The sequence below is a fragment of the Monopterus albus genome, unplaced genomic scaffold (genome assembly GCF_001952655.1).
Source record: "Monopterus albus unplaced genomic scaffold, M_albus_1.0 scaffold28.1, whole genome shotgun sequence".
Taxonomy (NCBI): Eukaryota; Metazoa; Chordata; class Actinopteri; order Synbranchiformes; family Synbranchidae; genus Monopterus; species Monopterus albus.
This window is the reverse complement of record NW_018127908.1, coordinates 1,187,216-1,201,332: the sequence shown is the minus strand read 5'-3', so window position 1 is coordinate 1,201,332 and position 14,117 is coordinate 1,187,216. Positions and strand designations below refer to the sequence as shown.

At 42.8% G+C, this 14,117-nt stretch overlaps 1 protein-coding gene across 1 annotated transcript in view; it reads left to right on the top strand.

The window, feature by feature from the left end:
* Positions 1–445: 445 nt before the first annotated feature.
* ptch2 (patched 2) overlaps positions 446–14,117 on the top strand; it is a 28,943-nt gene continuing 15,271 nt past the window's right edge. Inside the window, exons 1-5 of the mRNA XM_020595830.1 lie at positions 446–999; positions 2,467–2,659; positions 11,720–11,909; positions 11,987–12,056; positions 12,150–12,241. Of these exons, the coding sequence (XP_020451486.1) occupies positions 853–999; positions 2,467–2,659; positions 11,720–11,909; positions 11,987–12,056; positions 12,150–12,241 (692 nt within the window). The 5' untranslated portion in view covers positions 446–852. The remainder of the gene's footprint in view (positions 1,000–2,466; positions 2,660–11,719; positions 11,910–11,986; positions 12,057–12,149; positions 12,242–14,117) is intronic.

Genomic DNA, 14,117 nt, shown 5'->3' with positions numbered 1-14,117 from the left:
GTGAAATGAAAAGTGTGGAGAGATGTGTAATTCTCCCATACAAAAAAGAAATTATGTTTACATTCTTGTCTGAAAAGCTGCTTTAGCTTTTTATTTCTTTCACAGGCTGGTGATGAAACAGAAAAGCTGAAGGCTGTGTGCGTGCGTGTCTGTCGCTGTTATATCAATAGATGGCATGTGCGATTACTTCTGGGAATTATGTCCAGAGAGCAAGTGAGGCGGGCAGGCAGCGAGCTGTGTGCATGGCTGTGCGAGCGCGTGGATGTGTGCGTGCGTGCGCGGCGGTGCGAAGTTTATTGAGAGAGTTCCTCTCTCCCTCCCCCCCTCCTCCCCGTCCTCCTCCTCCCCTCCCTCCAGCCCAGGCAGCAGCAGCCTGGGTGGTCCCCCTCTCTCTCCACTTTGGTGAGCTGTTGCTTAGCAGCTAATAATAGGCGACGTTTGCAAAGTAATTTGCCTCTTCCTTGGCCAATGGGAGCCGGAGCACTTTTCCATCAAACCTCCCTTTTCATGATTTGTCGAGAGGCGAACTTCTCCAAATGTTACTGCTACAGGATCGGAGTTAGACTTGACACCGACAGCTCAGACACAGGCTGCTGCTGCTACTACTCTGAGACGTGGTTTCATAAACTATCGGGACGAATGAAGACTGGGGGATCTATACGGATTTTGGCGCATAATGTTGGGATGGAGTTTCGAGACTTGTTTGGCTCCAAAGAAGACTAGAAAACCTTCTGAATTGTCGCCAGTGGTGCTGGATGCGCTCCTCTTCTATGTTGGATTATTGTCGCTTTTTCTGAAATCGCACCGATTCGCTGTCGCTTCACTCTGCGCCCCGTTCACCCTCTTTGGACTATGGCCTCGGATCGCGGGGTCCCAGCGGCCAGTGTCTTTGGAGACTTACCCCCGAGTTATACGCGCTCCCAGCTTCCTACGAACCCAGACCTACTCCGGAGACCCAGCTACTGCCACGCTGCTTTCGCACTTAAACAGATCTCAAAGGTGATACAATGCTCGTAGCCTAGGCTGGATGTACTGTTGATGCTGCTTTCAGTCAGTCAGCAATTGTGAATGAAAATTCTTCAAAGGCAGCTTTGATTTAGTTGTTATCTTATCGAGAGTTGAGGGCGCATGTAGGAATGTGGAGTGGGCTGAAGCAACGGCTCCCAAACGGGGTTCGGGGTCTATCCAGAGCTCCCCGAGCCAGACGATAGCGGAGTCAGCAGTAGTGAAGTTTGATTGTTTATCACTTAAAGACAAACAAGTGAAGAAATTATTATCAGAGACTGATATAGACAACAGAAACTGTTTACCTGAACCCCTATAAGAACTCTGAGCTTGTATGACATAAAACTGTTTGGGAACCCCCTGGGGAAAAAATGATAGCCAGAGTTTTCATACTTGGCAGCAAGTTAACTTTGCTGTTTATTTGAATGGACATTAAGATTTCATTCATTTCTATTGTTGTTAAAGCCACCGTGAGGGAGTGAGTGACAGTTTGTTCCCATACCCTCGTTCGTGTTTTGGCTTTGTGCAAGGCAGCGGAGAGCGCACTGGCCCGGGGTCTGTTTGGAAATGTGGTGGGTCCTGTAAAGGAATTCACTGATTGAGTTTGATCTGACAAAGCATCTTTGGACCGCCTGGATGCTTGGACGTGTTTCAGCACTGCTGAGAGAAGCCACAACAGCAGTAGGCTACAATGTCTCCTACTGCAGTGACATTTGCAGCGCAGGGCCAGAATGACTGGAGTACGGTTATATGGAAAGGCACAGCTCTATGTTGCAGAGTAGTACATGCAATAGATTACAGCTCAGTCTCCATTTGCAGATACCGTACTTTTTTAGTAGTAGTTTATATGCAGAAGTGAATGAACAAGGCTTTGTATTGCATTCTCACTAAAGATCAGATTCATATAAAGTGCAGGCCTGTGAGTGTAGGTGTGTAAGTGACACCTTTTGACAGTATGGTTACTGAAATGTTTCAACTAACAGACTGGAACTCTGATATGAAGTATCTTCATTTTAAGATCTCTTTAAATGTATGTTTTTTCTATGTGTGAAAATGATGTTTTCCAGCTCAAGTTTTTTTTATTTTTATGTTTTTTGATAACTGTTAGTCAGGCATCTCTGATCTCTGGGCCTAAGTAGCGACAGATATGAGGTTGTAGCAGGAGTTTGACAGCACACATGCACAGGACAGGACAACACTGGCAGTCAGATATGTGGTTAGTTAGTTAGCACCTTATTTTGTCATGCATGTTATGCAATGACACATCTCTTTGCATGTGTTATGCAGCATCTTGGGTGCTAGTTGTCACGGCGCTTTAAATGTGGCCTCAGAATAAAGAGAGCCATGAGCTATGAAACCTGCCTTTTGGGAACGGTTGTGCATTGATGTGTTATTTATATATGGTATCACAGTAATAATAATACTATCCTTTTCTCACCCTCCCTTCTGCTTCAAATCCAGGGGAAGGCAGTAGGTCAGAAAGCTCCTCTGTGGATCCGGGCGAGGTTCCAGGCCCTCCTGTTCTCTCTGGGCTGCCACATCCAGAGGCACTGTGGGAAGGTCCTCTTTATTGGACTCTTAGTATTCGGGGCTCTATCTGTGGGACTGCGAGTCGCAGCTATCGAAACGAACATTGAACAACTATGGGTGGAAGGTGAGCTTAAGATATCTCTCATTTGATACATCATTAGTCACCTCAGCGCAACACACAGCCCCTTAACACGTGCTTTTAGCGTTGCACCTTGCTACTGCTGTGACTCTTACTGTCTCACACAAATAGAACAGCCCAAAGTGCCTTCTCCACATAAAGCACCATTTTGTGAGTTAGGTCTTGATTGACTGACTGCAGAGTACTCAGTTTACAGTAATTAGCACATTTTGATGAGCTTGTCTTTCTGCACTGAGTTTCACTGGAGTTTGACTGACAACAGTGACTGGTGGGAAGATGCAGGCTGTCCGTGTTAGTGTCATCTCAGTGCCATAGGAGGGCACTAGGTGTTCAGTGACTTTTCAGTAGTAGTTCAGTCTCTCCTTCTCTTCTATGCATTAAGAAAGGGAGACTGTATTTTTAAAGCTCAGTTTTGTTCGCTCATGTCTTTTCATTTCTTTTTACGTGATACGTGATACGTGACACTGACACGACTGCATGACAAGTCATACAGACACACCATGTCTTTCACGTGCTTGATAAGGATGTCTGTGTTTTTGATTCTACACTAATTCACAAACCTTCTCTACATTTGACACTGTCTTTAGGTTTAGGTTATCTGTACATTTTCAGGGGCAGAAGCAGCTTTATTTGGTTTTTCACACTGGCCAAATTCCTTTTAAACCCCCAGGCTTTCAGTGCTGGGGCTGATCCCCGCAGCAGATGGACTGTGTGAATGGTTAGCCATCTTTGAGGGCTCTGACCCCTCCCCCCTCGGCTCCCTGTGTGGTCCCTAACTATTCTTGGATTCCATTCAACAAGAGGCAAGCAGGCAGGCAGGCAAGCAGGCACCACCTCCCTAAACCCCCCCCTCCTCCTCCTCCTCCTCACAAGAAGAGTAAAAAAAAATATATAAGTGAATGCAGCTGAAGTTTACCCACCTGTTTTGCACGCTCTAAAAGCGCCACAGCAGTTGGTGAATATAAACAGACTCTACAGGGTTTTTAAGCCCACCATGTCACTAGAGGGAGGATGGGACAGGCAGCTCCCACAGGAGCTATATAGAGGTGTAGGATGAAACACACACACTGCTAGTGTCAGGAGAAGTGTCTGGAAATGGTGCACGTCATTTGCACAAGAATGTAAATGAATTATTTTATCTGGTACACTTTGAAAACTTTAAATGCTGTCATTGAAATTATGAGCTTGAGTTTGGTAGGAAAAGTCTGAATCTTGTTGTACCCGGTACATTCCATGAACACAGGTAAAAATTAACATTACATGCTCAGGCATCTTGCACCTCCAAACTGCACGCAGGCAGATGAAAGGTGAAAGCCCCCGAACCCAACAGGCCTGTACATTATATCTGTTTTGGGCTAACCCCATTTTACACAGGGACGTCAAACCGTGACGTCTCTGGTGCCAGCCGTGCAGCTGGCCATAGCAGTAGTCAAAACATGAAGAAAATCAATGTGTGTGTGTGTGTGTGTGTGTGTTGATTAAGTGGTGTGTATCTAAAAACATTCTGACAGGACATTCAGTGACATGTCCTGACATTAGGCATAAGAAGATATTATGATTAAGATTAAACACGTCATACAGTAATCAACTCTCTATCTAGTTATCCTTGACCATAAACAACCTGGAGTAACTCATGAAAATGAGTAAGCATTTAACAGCCTGAGCTAGACATCCTGTCTACACTAAAAACATTTCTAATACAACAAGTACCTAACCAATATCTATCTGACTATAAATACCTAACAATCTCCTGCAAAAACAAGGAACAAGAGCTTGAATTTCCACTGTTTCCCTTTTCATTGGTTTCATTCTGGTTAGTGTAAAGCTTCAGGATTACTTCTTGAGCTAATTGGCAGAGACGTCTTCCAAATGAGATGTTTAGATGTTTGTGTGCCAGTTGTTTTGCTGTGGGATTGAGCGAGTTGAACCGAGGGGCTGAAAAGGAATGCTGTGCCTTTAAGAGGCCGTGGCCATGTCTCTAAAGTTTCTGCCTGCCTTGTTTCCACCAATAGCCCATTGACAAAGCTGCTAGGGCCTCAATGGAGAGTAAAGTGGTTTGGTAACAAGGAGAAGTTAGTTCCCCCTCTGTCTCTCTCGCTCACACACACACATACACACACACACACACACACACACACACACACACACATATACATGCATCACTGCACATAATCAAGAACACAAGAGGGAGGAATGATACCCTCACTGATAACACAGCTGATTTCATATCAAGGGGCTCCGGATAGTTTTCTATATTAGTTATTAATTTTTATTGGACTGTTTTTGTGTAGACATCTTCACTTAAAATGTAAGATTCTAAATAATTACCTTCACATTTTAAAAGCAGTTTTATGAAACAGCTCCTCCAGATTGCAGCATAAACAAGGCTTTTGTACTTGTATTCTATTCAGAATAAACTAGATGTGATTTGACAACTTCTGTGTTAACACTCTGCCAAGTTGGATGCGTAAGTGTGTGTGTGAATGTGTTAGGGGCATATGTTTCCCATCATATATTCATACTAAACACCCCCACCACCACAGTATTAACACATACACTTGTCGTCTTTGCCACCTTTGGTGTGTACAGTTTGCTTGGTCGTCCGTCTGCCTTTTGAATTTCCTGTCTCTCTGCTTGTGCTTTGTGTGTGTGTGTTTATATTTCTACCTGCCTGTCTGCCCGCTCTGTGAAGTCAGGCCACCAGGGTTTATTTTTAAATTGCTTCCTCCCTCCTAGAGGACCAAAACACTGTGAAGCAGAGCACAGCACTGTGTCTAGAAGGAGTAGACACTGAGAGACAGAATGGGAGTTGTAGTTTTTCTGCAGTGCATACGTACATTTCCATGCAAACATTTCATAGCACACTTTGATAGTCTTTATTTATATTGTTTTATCTGCTCTATGGATACTTGAGAAAATAAATGGGCTATCACGCCTTCAGCACTCACACCTGTGTGAGAATTAAAACCTCACTATCAGGGTGTGTAGTCTCACAATGGGATTAAGGACTGTTCAGTCACTGAAGAGGACCTGAGACAGACATCACCCATCAAAATACCTTAAATTACTCACAAAGGCCTGCTGTGCACATTGTTATAATGCAGAGTACTGACTTATTTTGGAAAGTGAAGCAAACACTAGCAGCCAGTGAAGAGATGATAGATGATACTACATGTACTATTGATCTGCAGTATATCATTTGAAAGTACCTGAACTATATTACATCTTATAATTCCTAGGTGTCCCACTTCCCATTCAGCAGAAATCAAGCTTGTGTACTGTAATCTTTAATCAAGTCTTGTGTGAAAGGTGCTGTGAGCTGGGCAGCATGTGATCCAGTCAGTATTGTCCACAAACAGAAAAGAGAGAGATCGTAAAAAGAGGTGCAGGACTAAGAAAACAACGAGAGAAGACACTTGTGTGTTTGGGCAGGAACAGGGCATATGGTTTATGGCTAGTTGACACCTTTTTACTTGTGTTTTTTCCAGAACGAACATCAAGTGCAAATCCATCTCTTGCTTGTCTTTCTCACTGTAAGAGGGAGCAGTTGCATTATGGAGACACTGCTTTCTTAAGCTTAAAATTTTAACTTAGATCTGTGATAGTAGAGTTTTCTTTTTGTGGTGTATGGATAATTGTTTTACATCATATATTAAATGGTTTGGCAACTTTGATTATTGCCCATTATAAAGGCCCACTTGAAAAGCTTGTTTGAGAAAGAGAGGAAAGAAATGGCCTCCGTGTAAAACTAGTGGTGTTTACTCTTACATTAACGAAACTCATCCTTCTTGGCAGAGCTTGGGTGAGGCATGACAGACATGTACACAGTCTCAAGCTGTCCAAATATGAGCGCAGTGAGACAGGCACACCACATGTCCCATAAAGAGGCCATGTAGGAAGAGGAGGATACACAGTCCACGTAGTGTGAATGCATAGAGACTGAAGGTGTAGTTTAACCAGCTAGCAATCTAATCAGACAAGGTTTTCTGTAAATATGAGAAGATCCAGAAACAGGTTAATTAAAGGTATTGGAAGAGTTTGAATGAGAGAAAACACCCCTGAGTTTGTGCAAATGAGCGAATGCACATGTGGACATTTCACTGTTTGGAGCACTTTCTCTAAACAAACCTCAGAGGGGCACAGCAGGTAAATGCTATAATTCATTGGAGCGCACACAGCACCCCAGTTCGGACAGAGAAAGGGAGCTCTATGAGGCATTATTGGAGGTGAATAGTGTGCGGTGGTACCCCAGCTAGATAAATAAACTCCCAGCGCTCAGGGCCCAGGACCTCACTGGTAGAAAGAACAAACAAGACCAGAGTCAACCTGGGTCACTTCAAAATGTTTATTTCATCCCCCTTCCCTCAATCCTTCGGTCCAAGTCTCCCTCATTCCATCCCTGTTCGCAGCATCCCCCAAACACACACACACACGCACACACTCCAGCAGTTAGACCAAGACCACCTCCTAACAAATAAACACACATTGAGCAGCTATAGCTACAATGTGCATATGACAGACACATGGCTTTTGCTTCCACAATGCAGGAAACACAGACTACTCTGCCTGTCTTTTTGAAGTAGCAACTTTACAGTTATAAAACAAAAATGTTAATGGTGTGGACTTTGGAGTTTGATGCCACATTTACAGTGATATTATGAAATGCACCTTTATGCTGCCTACCAGACTCGTTGCAACTGTGAATTCAATATCCTGAAAGGCTGCAAAGCAAGTGAAAACAGGATAATGAAAACTCAATCAAAATAGTGTGGCACCCTTTCTTTCCTAGCTAAAGAACAACTTTTGTCTTTGGTCTGCGTGAAATAAAGTAACACCAGTCACCTTAGAGTTTGCACCATTTGCTTCTGTCTTCACACTATGAAGGTATAAAAAGTAAAGGGTGAGGGAGACGGTGAGAGACTGAACATTTTCTTCGTACTTGGGAAGGGAAAAAAAGAAATGGTTCTTGGGCTCAATAAATTCATTTCTTGTCTGAATGAGACCAGCAACGTGGAAAAATTTTGCCTTTCAGGCGGGGATGAATGTATGTTTCAACCACACATTAAGCAGTATTAGCGGTCAGTGGAGTGTCTAATGTGACTATTTTTCACAGTGGCCAACACTGCCCATGATTAGCATAATTAGCAGAGGCAAGCCTATACATATGGAAATAGAAAGTGCCTAAATGCCAACCCTGGTGAAAATTTATGTGTGGTGCCTAACACCACTGGCACATCTGAATAGAATGTAAGTGAAACTGATTTTTTATGTTGTTTTATACTGTTTTTAAGATGTGATCTCAGTGTGTGTGTGTGTGTGTGTGTGTGTGTTTCACCTTGATTGGAGCTGTGGGATTGTTACACACTGAAACTGATCATTTTGTTGTGTTCACACATTGAATAGGGTTTCCTCCATCTAAAATAATGCAACTGTCGTTGAGGAGTGATTAACAGATACAGCATGCATGTGAAGACAAAACACACACACACACACACACACACACAAACACACTGTATTTCTATAGGTATGATAGCATAGTGCCAGCTTCTTTTCCTCGCCCCCAGCCTCACCCTCCCACAGCCGACTCTGGCATTGTTTTACAGGCTGGGAAAGTTTTGGTCCATTTGCCTTTGTTGAAAAAAACATTCTCTCTTTATTTTAGTCCACTGTTTGTTGGGAAACATCTGAAAGAAATTGAAGGGTTGAATGACAAAAGAATCTGCATTCAGTCTGGAGCTGCTGTACTGAAGGATTGTATGGAGGAACGGCCCATCTGCTGGGGGGCTGCCTGTTTTAAACCGTGTCCTGGCTAGGGAACGCCGTAGGGCAGGGCCAGGCTGAGGACCTAAAGGGGCATAGCCCTGATGCTGGTGGGTCCACATGTGACAAAAGGCCCAAGACGTTTGTGTGTGTGTGTGTGTGTGTGTGTGTGATGTATACTGCCTGGCCAAGAGAATAATTTTCTCATTTGGCTCATTTGCTGAAAATCAAAAGAAATAAAAGATCTTTATGGGAGGATGCTGAAAAAAAGGGCAGAGAGAGAAAAAACGTAAATGATGGATGGAAGATGGCAGCCAAGGGATAGCATTCTGTTTTTTATATTGTTGCTACTCTGTGGTGGTGAGAACTCTTTTTTTCTCTTTAAATCTATGTTTTATCAAAAGTAGAAATAATCCAGTGTTTGCATGCTGTGTTAATCAGGAAGGGGTAACTTTCCTTGGCACGACGTAGCATACATGTCACTTTCAGCCCTCTTCGTATTGGATCTTCCTCCATAGCAGCATGGGGCCTTTCAGAGGCCCCCTAATCCAGCTAATCTACCATACTGAACTGTGAAGGTGGCCTGGTCTGACCTAGCATGGCCTGGACCTGGGACTAGGTCTGTAAGCCACGAAGACAGAATAAAATAGGATATAATAAATTTGACATACAGCACTTTAAAGGTGGCCTTGGCTCCGTCTTAGAAGCCAGATGTGAGAACCTCCAAATATTTCACTAGGTTAGGGAATTCTGGGTATCCAGCTTTTAGGGATAGAAGGGTCAGGTGGGGAGGAAATGACTGAGGTTGGTAGAGACAGGTCCAGTGGTTACACTGGTGCACACACATACCCAATAGCACATGCACACACATTCATACAAATATTATATTTATACATCCACAGCCGTGAAACTCTGTCAGGACTTGAAATGACATTTCTTGCTTTCTTTTCACTTTCCCAATATTGTAACTATTGTGAAAGTGCATTTAATGGAGACACTAGTAAATGAATTAATATGTTACACCCAACAGAGTACAATTGTTTGCTAAAATTTAGAAGATGGTGGTCAGTCTTCTCAGTAACATCCACTAAAGGAACTGGGGATGTGATTTAGATAGAGCTGCTTTTTTCCTTTTTGGATCAAGTTGACAAACATAGACTAATACTTCATGTTATAAAATTGTTCATGTAATAAAATTACCAGCTATCAAGGTGTTAAAACCTTGGTTTCCATACTCAAAGATGCTTTCTTCCAGGGGGGTGAAATTTCCAAGGACTGTCTCTTTAAGGCTGTGTGGAGACGCAGGCTGATTGCGGGAAGAGGGTCGGGGGATTGAAAAAGAGTGAGAACAAGAAATGAGGAGATTATGAGAAAGAGGAAGGACAAGGAAAAGAGAAATCTGGAGATGGAAAAGTAGATAGACAATAAAAGAACGAGCAAGGTTCCTTCTGGAGCAAACGGTGAACCGAGCAGGGTCTTTGCAAAGCTCTTAGTTGTGTGACTGGGGCTGGACCAGGGGCTGAGGAGCGAAGGCGAGAACGAGCGAGTGAGAGAAGAGAGAGGAACAGCTGCCTGGGTGGTCCAGATGGGAGGAACGAGACACAAATAGCTATAATTTACTTCAGGAGGCCTGTAATTACAGAGCCAGAGTCTCTCTGAGCCACCCAGTTCCTGTTGGGATCAAAACCCCACGCTGCAGAGGTTAACGTACGAAATGTCAAAAAAGGTTTAACAGATGTCAAAAAGGTGCAGGAACGGAAAGGGTTCCATTTTGTAGTAGGCTTTTTTTGATTGGAAATCTGCGTGACAAGGAAACCGATTGAAGTGGTGGGCAACTATATGTCCAAGCAGTGTTTTTACATCAAGCCTCATCACTTTGTAAATGACAATTTCCATTGTGGAAATGGTTTAATAAACTCCAAGTACCAGTACTTTTACTTCATTTTCTCAACCACAAGAGTCTCCAAAAATCTTGAGGACATTGCTATTCTACAGCCTTCTGTTGTAGCTTCCTTGGAATTAAAGCTTTAGAAATACATGTAGAACCCAATGTGCAAAAATACCCAACAAGAAAAGAACATGTCCTATTTTGAAGTACTTTCTTTATTAAATTCATTGAGCGAGACACTTGAAAAAGGACACTCACGACTGGTAATAAACAAGATGACCTGATACCCTCAAGTGCCTGTGTAGGTAATTAAAGCTTTGAAAGCAAAGTCTAAAAATATTGGAGTGTGTCTTTGAGGCCCGGACTTCTAACCTGATCTCACACATTCAGCGTAGGCTGAATAGTTTGTTTTTTCTTTTCTCCCCATCAATTAAAAGCGCCTGCTCAAGGCTGGGGGGAGGTGCAGAGAACTTGAAGGAAGAAGAGACAGAAAGAGAAACAGACAGTGAGAACGACAGAGACAGGGCCTAAAGAGAGTGTTAAGAAGAGATGAGAAATAGATGCTAAGAGCGGTGAAGTCAGGATTGATTGCAGTGTGGTTAAAGTGAGAACAAGAGTGCTGAGAGTGAGAATTGAGAAGGAGGCAGCTCTTGTTTTCAAACTTCCCCCACTTCCCTCCTCCCTCTCTTTCTTTCTCTGGGGTTGTCGTGTAGTGGGACAGCGAGAGGGGCAGACAGGCCCTCTGTGATCCAGCGCGGCATGTTTCATGTCCACTTGGCATAGGCACAGATCCCCCCCAGCTGGCAAACTCTTTTCAGGGCAACCTTCTGTAATTAGGGGGCTGGAGTCTGCACAGCACAACATAACTCCCTCTCTCCCATCTCTGCTCTGTTCATCACCCTTCACTCTAACATTTATATGAATTATTTGCTCCTTGCATCTGTAAAGATGGACACAGGATGTTAAAATGAAAAAAGAGTTCATCATTTCCTTGTTATGATCCCTTTCCATGTATTCAAACAAGTTTTTGTCCAGTTCTGCTGCCCTGTCTGGGGTTTTGGGGGCATCCGAAGGCTGGTTTTCCTAACTAACAGGGCACATCTGTTTCACAGAGGGAGCCAATGAGAAGCTGTATTACTCATTTCTTTTGGCCAGACACTGGCTTGTGTGAAGTGCCTTCAAAACCAACACCGGCAAGAGCCAAGGGCGTTGGTCGATATATGTGTTCTAGTGTAAGTGTGTGTGCATATGTGCACATACAAATGTGAGTGTCTCTGAATGTGTGTTTCAGAAATTCTGTGCTAATATATGCTTAATGTAGAGAATCTATCTATCTATATCAAGCTATCTAAATCAAGAATTTTGCATCAATTCATTTCTTAATTCTTTCCTCCTAGCTGGCAGTCGGGTGAGCACAGAGCTTAGCTACACCCGAGAGAAGCAGGGAGAGGAGTCTGTGTTTACCTCACAGATGCTTATCCAGACCCCCAAAGAAGAGGGCACCAATATTCTTACCCAGGAGGCGCTGTTGGTTCACATGGAAGCTGCCATGTCTGCCAGCAAGGTCCAGGTGTCGTTGTTTGGAAAGTAAGCAAATCATGGACATGAATAATTTTCCAGTATGGTTGTTGTCATTTAAAGTTAATCTTTTTTCTTTCCCCTAGATCGTGGGATCTTAACAAAATATGCTATAAATCAGGAGTTCCAATTATAGAAAATGTCATGATTGAAAGAGTAAGTTAACAAAGAAACAAACAAATTTTTTATTCCAGTGTCTCACTGATTTGTGATGTTTAATCATGCTTCCTTTCTATTGCTTGATCTCAGATGATTGACAAGCTATTCCCCTGTATGATAATCACCCCATTGGACTGTTTTTGGGACGGAGCCAAACTACAGGGAGGCTCCGCCTATTTACCGTAAGTCTTGGAAAATGTGACCCAACTTAAATTTGTTTGCATATTAAAACATTTCATCGAAAGCCTTGGCTCTCCCTTTGCTGTCATTGCTTCCATCTGACTTGTGCTGCAGACTAGAGCTTTTGAAGGAGCCCATAACTTTTAACACATGCTGGATGGAGACATACAGTTGGGCTTTCAGTAGTCTGTCAGTGAGTGCTGTGACTGACAGTGGCGGTCAGTAATAGAGTTCTTTTAGAGTCCAGAGAGGGATTGGAGGGGGGCTTTCTGACAGAAATTCAAAGAGAGAACATGAGGGAGAGAAAGAGGTGGGGGTGGTGGTAGGGGAGCCCTTTGGGTCAGACAATGGTAAGCATTCTTTCAGTTTACAAGTGAGTGTCCATCAGTGCAGGGGCCCTGGAGGAGGGAGGGGGGCCGGCTTTGTCAGCTCATGGCTAACACTTGGCATTCTCATGGTAATGCCCTAGGCTTCCAGCTCCCAAGTTGTCCAACAAATAAAATGGGCAGTATTCAAGCCTCAAGTCCCCCGAGAAAGACAGAGAGAGGCTACAAGACAGTTAGCAGTGGACTCTGGGCGTATTTGGGCCTTTGCAGATTCAAGTTTTTTTTTCTTCTCATTTTTTGGGGGGGACAAAGTTCTCTTGAGAAATTGAGTCACTGAAAGAGAGCTCTTTTCTTTTTCTCAACAGAAGTGATATTTCAATTGATTCCTTCGTTTATACAAGATAGTTAAGATGAAAGCGGATGTTTCTTTGCAGACAAATTATTTATTTTTATTCCTGTCTCTTGCTGACAGCAGTATGTTTCATGACAAGCCAGCATATACAGAAACAAACCCAAGTTTCCCATCTGAAGCATTTCCCAGTTGGCTTGTGTGAAAGCAGACAGAGAGGGCAAAGGGGGTTTTCTGATGATTCACATGTCTTTTCAGCATCTTTAAAAGTGTTCATCATCTGTTATTACTTATTAATTGCTGTTTGTTTGTTGCTAATGTGGAGCTGAGGCGAGCTTGAGGTTGTCACTGAGGCCAGTGCCCCCTTAGTCAGCTTCCACTTCACTTCAGCCCTGGTTTTAAATGCAACAAAACAAAACAAAAGCATGAGATAGCAAGAGAGAAAGGCAAAGGGGGGAGAGGCATATTTGGAATGAGCGAGAGAGAGAAATAACTTGGGAGAACAAAGAGCAGCAATCTGTGAAAAAACAAAAGGACCCAGGCCCAATTCACTCAAGCAAAAACTAATGATAAAGGAGTGTGTCTTTGCGAGAAGAAGCTGAAGGGACCCTGGTATGTGGGAATAGGAGAGCAGCTCTCTTTATAAACCACTGGAGTGAGATTGAGACCAAAAGTGAGATATTTTGAGATTGTTGATTTCCATATCTTTCTGTTTTCTTCTATTTTTTTTTTTTTTTTACTTTGTCCCACTTCTGAAAATGGCCATCTTAAGAATTTCCTTAACACTGAATCACAAAGTATTGCCATTATGTTATTCCTCTACTTTTTTTTATTTTTTTGCAAAATTTGAAACAATGAAAAAAAGTTACTTCTAAGACATTTCTGATATTTTGTGGATAACCTTTTATTTTTAGGTGATTTAGTCCAGGAAAACAGTTAAGCTATTTTACAGTGTACCCCACCTTTATTTTCAGTGCTGTGTTACTGTACAGATCTAATTTGTTTGAATTGTTTTTTGAAGAATAAATATGGTAAAATCAAAAAGACGTTTCCAGACTTCAGAAAGCTACTGGGGAATGCTAGAAGCAGGATATCTAACTATACATTAAAGCTAATATATTGGTCAGATATACAGTACTTTATTCTTCTCAGCAAAAAGTCTTGAAACTGCAAAGCATGAGAAAATGTTAGTTTTATTAGTTT